At 46.7% G+C, this 8,552-nt stretch overlaps 1 protein-coding gene across 1 annotated transcript; it reads left to right on the top strand.

Annotated features, from left to right (window-relative positions):
- The first annotated feature begins 3,110 nt into the window (after positions 1-3,110).
- Positions 3,111-5,930, top strand: fzd9b (frizzled class receptor 9b). The gene has a single exon (XM_084351725.1). It carries the CDS (start codon positions 3,645-3,647, stop codon positions 5,400-5,402), a length of 1,758 nt encoding a protein of 585 aa, XP_084207851.1. The 5' UTR covers positions 3,111-3,644; the 3' UTR covers positions 5,403-5,930.
- Positions 5,931-8,552: the final 2,622 nt, after the last annotated feature.

Genomic DNA, 8,552 nt, shown 5'->3' with positions numbered 1-8,552 from the left:
CGCTGACGTACAATAAGATATCATCTCGGAGCCTGGAATGTATTTCCTCCCCCGCTCGATCGGGCTTAATTTGAAGTTGGAGGCTTTTTTTTTTTTCTTTACCTGATGCCAGATCTGATAAAGCAACACACACTGCCTTCATCGAGCCCAATTTGTCATCTAGCGAGCATACGGACAGATTTCCTTTCATAAGGCAGCAGTTTATTCATAGCCTGATAATACGGAGTGCAGTATTTAAGCAGTAGTGCTTTCACACCTCGCTGGACAAGATCAAAATATTGTGGGATATAATCGTCTTAAAGAAATAGTTTGCCAGTTGCTTTCCTTCTGAGACTCAGATAAGATTGATGCCACTCCCACATATGAAGCTAGAGATTAGCTTAGTTTAGCAAAAGGAGGAGAAGCTAGTGTGTGTTTGATCCACATAAAAACCTAAAGCGGAAACAGTTTCCACAGTTATTCCAGTTGCTCCCCCGTTACCTGGGGATAGTGACCCGGGAAAACAATGACTCTTCCTGTGTTTGGTTGCACAATGGCAGACGCATCTTTCCTCTATGCCGTGATTCAACCTTCACTTTTGCTCGAGCCCGTTGCCAGACCACACAGTACAATAAATGTGAGGCTTACCGTGAACCAATATATACACAGATGGTGTCATTTTATAGGTTTTATAAGTTGTCTTTGCCAGTTTAAATCTAAAGACTACAATTTGTGGTTTTACAGCCAAGAAATATTCGCACAACGGGCACATAGACCGCAATAAAACAACAAACTGAGATTTTTACGCTACATGTTTTGTAAAAGATTAATTAAACAGCATAGAGTTTGTTAACTTGTGAGTATAAGAGGTGCTGGTTTGCAGATTTTAAAGAAAGAAAGGCTAGCTGTTTCGTTTTGCTAAGCTAAGATAATAGCTGTTAGCTCCAGCCTTATGAGAGTGATATTGCTTATCTCACTTTGGTGGGGAAGAAAAGTGAATAGGCTGACGTATATTTCCCAAAAATGTGTAAAAATGCCTTTAAAAATGTGTCCAGCATTATGCTTATTTCTCAGCTAGTATTGATCTAAAATGTGACAAACAACGAGTCATTCTCACAACAAACAAATGCAAACCAGCCTGCAGCAGAGTTTTAACACAGGGGCTAATAGAGACAGTATGCAGTTGACAACCAGTTCAGTCCTGCAGGGCAAGAGGCCAAAATCCTTGAGTTCCTCCCCTGTTTGAGAAAAGATCAAATGCTCAGTGCGACAGCTGTGGAGCTGCAGACTCGCCCCATTCAGCCACTAGATGGAAACAATAGTCCTCGGCTCTGCACAATCACTGTGCATTCATTTGTTTACACGTTGTGCCTGATTCTGTGCACCGTTTTGTCTTTTTCTCTCACCATCCCATTTATGGATTCACTGTGCATGTGGATTTGAGACCCACGCCTGCTGAAGTGTCCTCAAGCAAGGCAGAGAGGCCCCCCACCCCCCTCCCAGCTTTGTTTTACAGATGAGACCTGACCTGCGGGGCTCAATAAAGTTTCAAATTATACTGCACGAGAACATTAGCAGAAAATGGTGACAGAGTAATAATGAGTGCGCAGCAGTACAACACTACTGGGACTATCACTTTACAAGAGGAGCGTGCATTTTCTTACAACTGGACTGGAGGAAAGTGTTGACAGGTTTCTTATTACGGATCCGGAGGGGAAAGTTTTGCTCACCTTTTTAACGTCTTTCTAGTTTTTTATAATTACTTAATAAACGATAATAGTTTCCGATGGATTTTGTGGTTATTAATATGACCCTCTGACAGACTGCACAGTAATCCAGCTGTTGTACTTCAGTCCATACAATGTGACGTTAAACCTGTTGCCATACAGCATTCATTCAGCCACAGTTACTAGTATTAGCAACTTAAAAATGTATGTAACAAATAAAAGATAAGCTTGTTAGTATAATGTTTAATAATAATTAATATTAATGATCTAAAAGGCACTTTTAATTAATACTTGAGGTATTTTACTGATTATACTTCCATACTTTTACTCAAGCCTGGAACATCTGGGCAAAACAGGCGATGCCCCACAAACACTGAGGGGTCACGAAAGCCCCAGATTTGTTATGTGGCAATTAATTTGTACTACAGTAAGATAAGTAGGGTACTCTGGCATTTTAACCTTATCTCAAGGTTTTGTAGAGGACCTGTCTTTTTAAAGTAGTTTCAATACTTAAAAAGACGTATTTTTCACGACAATACATTCATCTTGCAGTTACTGGCACCTTTTGTTCTGCAGTAGACACTTTGTGAGAAGCATTTCTCTCTTTTTATGTCAGTTTTTTTACATTTTTTGCTGATATTATCTTTGATATCCTTGATGGGTTCTTAAAATAATTAATTTAATGAACTTATAACTCGTGCAACTCGAGGTGAAGAGGGTCAAGTTAGGGCCCACAACTCATTTATGCCCCGAGCCTCCTCTACAAGGTTAATCCGGCCCTGTATGCTGTTTTTTAATCCAAGGCTTTTACTTGTAATGGAGTACTTTTACATGTAGCCTATGTGAATACTTCCTCCACCGCTATGTGTAAGTAATAACACACTAAACTAAAGGGCCATTCTGCAAAAAAGAGAAGTAGTATAAAAATCTCTATTACAGGCAAAATGTACCAAAAGTAAAATTATTCATTATGCAAAGAAACGACACATCTGAGTATTATTTCATTATTAAAACTTTTTGGTTGTGGTGGAGCACATCTGTACCACTTTATACTGGTTTATAATCTCACATGTGTGTTTGTAGTTTAAAAAAAAAAAAGTGTGAAATGTCAAATAAATAGAAATGGAGCCTATTCATGTATAATACTTAAACATAACATACATTTCGCTGCTGCAATGTGCATTTTGTTGATAAATCTTCCATCTAACTGAACTTTGAATGCATCACTTCTCCTGTAAATAAGTGTTTGCATTGTTGTGTTGTTATTTTACCACACTACAGCACACATCGGAGGCATCTGAGCCTCCTGCAGCATCTGTCTGATAATTTTCCTTGTGTGGTTGCTGCCGGCTGAAATGTGAGCGTCACGGAGCGCCCACCCTCCTCCTCCCCTCCTCTCTCCCCCTGACTGGAGTCCCACTGAGCGGCTCTCAAACTTCAGTGTCGAGGCTGAAGGCAGGAGGACGGAGAGAGAGAGAGAGAGCAGGAGCCGACAGGCGGCTAAACAGCCCTTTTGGACCGGGGACAAACAGCGCAGACGGCCGCTACGATACCTGCTTTTTCATCCGCTCGCCAGCGGTCGGTCTGAGGATTATCACCCGGCTCTCCGTGCCTCATTTCAGCTCGTTTTTCCCACCTCCATTGTTTGTCGAAGTTTCCGACTGTCACGTCTCAGTCACGGACCTTTATCTCGACTGCATGTGGGATTAATCGTTTTTAATTCAACGCCGACTAATCCAGCGCCCAGCTACTTTCAGCGCGAGGCTGTTTTTTCGGGGCTTTTCTCCTCTAACGGAGCGGGAGAGGGATCATTTGGGACCTGCCTTCGCCATGGGGAAATAGCGGGGCTCTCTCCGTATCCCGACCCCCGTTGTTTTGACTTTGTTTTTTTTTTAATGCTCATTCGTCAAAGACAGAGCTCAGACCTTCACTGACACGATGAGCGTGGACGGCTGCCCGCTGAAGGTGGTGATTTTTCTGTGGTGTCTGCTGGTGATTTCTGGCTCCAGCTTTGAGATCGGCTCCTACGACCTGGAGCGAGGCAGACCAGCCAAGTGCGAGCCCATCGTGATCCCCATGTGCGAGGGGATCGGCTACAACCTGACCCGGATGCCCAACTTCATGGACCACGACGACCAGAAGGAGGCTGCCATCAAGCTGAACGAGTTTGCCCCTCTGGTGGCTTACGGCTGTGATGTGCACCTCCGCTTCTTCCTCTGCTCCCTCTACGCCCCCATGTGCACGGACAAAGTGTCCACCTCCATCCCGGCCTGCAGACCCATGTGCGAGCAGGCCAGGGAGAAGTGTGCCCCCATCATGAAGAAGTTCAGCTACACCTGGCCCGACTCGCTCGACTGCTCCAAGCTGCCCACCAGGAACGACCCCAACGCTCTGTGCATGGAGGCCCCCGAGAACGAGACGAGGACGGAGGTCAAGAAAGGCGAGGGCATGCTTCCGGTGCCCCCTCGCCCCAGGCAGCCGGGCACCAGCAGCGGACGCTCTCCAGGCGGCACGGCCTCCTGCGAGAACCCGGACAAGTTCCAGTTTGTGGAGAAGAGCCAGTCGTGTGCGCCCCGCTGCTCCCCGGCTGTGGACGTCTTCTGGTCCAGGCAGGACAAGGACTTTGCCTTCATTTGGATGACGGTGTGGTCCATCCTGTGCTTCGTCTCCACCGCCTTCACAGTCCTCACCTTCCTCCTGGAGCCTCACCGCTTCCAGTACCCCGAGCGGCCCATCATCTTCCTCTCCATGTGCTACAACGTCTACTCTGTGGCCTTCATCATCCGCTCGGTGGCCGGGGCCGAGAACATCGCCTGCGACAGGGAGGACGGCGAGCTGTACATCATCCAGGAGGGGCTGGAGTCCACGGGCTGCACCATCGTCTTCCTCATCCTCTACTACTTCGGCATGGCCTCCTCCATCTGGTGGGTCATCCTCACCCTCACCTGGTTCCTGGCTGCGGGGAAGAAGTGGGGCCACGAGGCTATCGAAGCCCACAGCAACTACTTCCACATGGCTGCGTGGGGCATCCCCGCTCTCAAGACTATCATCATCCTCACAATGAGGAAGGTGGCCGGAGACGAGCTGACTGGCCTGTGCTATGTGGGAAGCATGGACTCCGGGGCGCTCACGGGCTTCGTCCTCATCCCCCTGTCCTGCTACCTGATCATCGGCACCTCCTTCATCCTCACCGGCTTCGTGGCCCTCTTCCACATCCGGAAAGTGATGAAGACGGAGGGCACCAACACGGAGAAGCTGGAGAAGCTCATGGTGAAAATCGGCATCTACTCCATCCTCTACACGGTGCCGGCCACCTGCGTCATCGTCTGCTACTTCTACGAGAGGCTGAACATGGACTACTGGAAGCTGAGGGGGCTGCAGATGAAGTGCGGCTCGTTCAACGGGCTCAGCAGCGACTGCTCGCTGCAGACGTCCGTGCCCACGGTGGCCGTGTTCATGCTGAAGATCTTCATGTCGCTGGTGGTGGGCATCACCAGCGGGGTGTGGGTGTGGAGCTCCAAGACCCTGCAGACCTGGCAGGGCCTGTGCAGCAGGAAGCTGACAGACAGGACTAGAAGCAGGAAACCCTGCAGCGGGGTGAGCTGCGGCAGCACACACTGCCACTACAAATCTCCTGCTGTGGTTCTGCACATGGCCAAGACTGACCTGCACTCAGACAACCCCACACATGTCTGAGAGCGAGCACGACACACACACACACACACACTGCCAAACACACACACACTCACACACATATGCCCTGAGTAAAGGAGCTGCTAAAGACTTTGTAAGAAGATGAGTGGTTGAATTGAACTGTTACTGCTCTGCTGCTGCCAAGGGACACACAGGTACAAGCGTCACTATGAGACACTATAAACAGTATTCAATGCATAAAGGGAAAGTGTTCAGTATTGTTACCATATGTTCTGTTCAGTAGTGTTCAGTGCAGTAGACATGCCCAGTGTTTGAATGCAAAAAAAAGAAGAAGAAGACTGTTATGGGAGGTATTTTTGGGAAATATTAGTCTCCTCCCTTGAAAGTGGCATGATTATCTGTATAAATCTGTATAAATGTTTTATTTATTGTAAATATATTTAATTTAAAGTCGGCTCTTATCAGATTTGTTGTTTAGATGCATTTATTAAAAGGTAAAGGGAAATTAAGTGCCTTTTCTAAGAACTCTGGTTCTGGCCTTTTGGAGGATAATAAATTTGTGGAAATTCATCTTCAGCTTCCTTGTTGTCATTTTTGTAACTAACATTTAAGCATTTTAACAGTCCTAAACAGTCCCACATTAAACAGTCACAGACGGCTGCTCATTTCAGTCTTGTTTTTCCTGATTTTCCTGCCATTCTTCTCCTGGGATCTTTATTTTTTCAGCGGCGGGGGGCTCCTCGCCAAATGTGTTGTCTTCCAAGTGCACGCTACGCACCCCAGAGGCGTCCTCGACAATAATCCTCAAAGAGAATCGCTGATGAATGGAGTGACAATCCGTGGCAAAGCACTAATGTTTGCATCATCGTCTTCAAAAATGCAGGAGCAGTTTGCGGTGGAATATATTTAATTAATGGCGGGTTTTTTAATCCTTGAGCAGAATCGCTGTTGTTGCCCTCTCGCTGCTCCATTTGATCCCCGTGCAAACACTCAGCACTTTGATCTGAGAGGACAAATCTGAAGTGGATTTCAGCCTTATTGCACGGTCTCGCTGACAGATTTGAGTTAAGCGCAGGCACTCAAAATTGCGGTCGCTCATTGAGTAGGAGGATTATTAACTCAATATTTAGTTTATGTGTGGCTTGTGGCCGTGTTTCTGGGATCAATTAAGGGAATCCCGTGATACGAAAGATCCAGATTTCCACGTTTGAATGAATCCGAGTGCGAGAAAACAGCCGATCGCTGACCGATGCGGAAAAAAAGTTTGCATGACATTATTGTCATTAAATAAACCCCCCTAACTTGGGATCTTCCAACGAGCGTTTCAGTAATAAAGGCCGTTTTTATTATGCACAAGAGCCACCGTGTTCTCAGATGCTCCATAAAAAAGTGAAAATAAATAGCTTTTACATTACGGGGACTTTAACAATTTAAGTGCCAGCGTAAATTGCAGCCACGCACTGCGAGTCATCTCGCAGCAAAACACAGTGGAAATTACTGTGTTTGACAGCAGTGGGATTGATTATTATGTCTATGTGTGTAATTGTGTGCTGTGTCACCAGCAGCGGCAGCACATGGGAGTGATAGCATGGAAAAAATGTGATGACCAGGAGCTTGTTTTCATTACATTACTGGAACCTCGGCAGCGTGGAGCAGGCGTGTGCTGGCTGACATCTCCAGAGGTTAAAAAGTTGTTTTGTTTTCAGTTTTCCACCATTTGTAATTCCAGCTGAGTTATAATAAGATTCATGTACTACACGATGTTCCACGCACATGTTAGTGTTCATTTACTAAACAAACAGCCGTCTGAATCAAAGCTGCAGTTTGTCTCTGTAGTAAATTAACCGCATTTCCACTCAGTGTTCTGTGGATAAGTGTAACGCCTGAGTTAACTCCAATTACTTATTCCTTCCTCGATGTGGGTTAACTACCAACATCCTCCTCCTCCTCCTCCTCCCCTGCTTTTTTTTTGTTTTCATTACTCAGCCATTGTAGACGTTGTCCATGGCTTGGCAGGCGAGCGCTGCGAGTCCTGGACTCTGACACCGTGTGGATCACATTTAACTATTAAAAAGGGCTGTTTAGCTTGGAGCGCGCTCGCAGCCAGAGACTCGGCTGGTGGTGATTCAGCCACATGTTCCAGTTCATGGGCGCCTGAACGGGGGCGCGTGCTTCCTCCCCAGTTTACACTCCAGTGACATGACCCAGAGAGGCCGAACACTTGCCGCGTGAGACACAAACCAGCTTGTCCCACCTGCGCTGATTAGATAGGAAGGAGGTAGCTGCAGAGGGTTAAGGACGTGGGGGGGAAGTGCAGAGGGCAAGTTTGTCTTTAATGCTTTGTTTAAACTTTCTTTTCCCCTCTCAGCATTTTTCGCTTTCTTGCCCTTTCTGCATTTCTTCTCGTTACATTTTTTTCACATATCGCTGAATGCGGCTAAGTCGGGTTTGAAAGAATCACAAAGGTGAACAGAAAGGACTTGTTAGAGCAGCAGCAGGACGCCTTCGCTCTGCTTCTTTCCCCACAAATATGAATTGTATCTCTACATTTCCAGGTCACTGACAGCTATTTTTAGCTCCCCTCTTTCGCAGAGCAAAGGAATCACGCAGCACACAGCGCTTCAGATAGAGGCAAGAAAGAAAGGCTCGTTCCAAAAACAGAGTTTGTTTGAGCTGTGGTTCCTTTGGCGCCAGAGATGTGGCTGCCGGGAACACCTTCCCTTCACACACACACAAACACACACACACACACACACCTGAGGTCTGCAGTGCTGGGGCAGCAGCAGCCAATCAACGCCGAGCTCGTTCTGAGGAAGACCCCACCCCATCTTCCAGTAATGTCCAATTTCAGGAGTAAGTAAGTTCGGCCTCGCTCGAAAAGATTTAGTTTGGCTGAGCCTCCGCGCTGTTTTTCTTCTCCTCTGGCTCAGGAGGTTAAATAGTGTCAGTCGCACTGAGCAGCAAGTCTGTCTGGGCCAAAAGTGAGACTACTCCCAGAAAAGGCAACACTATTCCTTATAGGTTTCTCAGCAGTATTTCATTGTGTTAACCTGCGAGCCCACTGGTGTATTTATTGACTCTGAAGTAACACAGAACAGGTCCGTTTACACAGGATTTGTACAATTTGTTTTGAATAAAAAGGCGTAAAAACACCTTCCCGCTTTAGCTGCTGACACCGTGTTATTGTCTGCG

Source organism: Pagrus pagrus, assembly GCF_965226575.1.
Source record: "Pagrus pagrus genome assembly, chromosome: 4".
NCBI lineage: Eukaryota > Metazoa > Chordata > Actinopteri > Spariformes > Sparidae > Pagrus > Pagrus pagrus.
Note: the sequence above shows the minus strand (reverse complement) of the source record. Positions and strands in the feature narration are given on the sequence as shown.

What these genes read in the sequence shown, in the direction of transcription:
- fzd9b (XM_084351725.1), top strand. Translation starts at nt 3,645, where the DNA reads ATGAGCGTGGACGGCTGCCCGCTGAAGGTGGTGATTTTTCTGTGGTGT.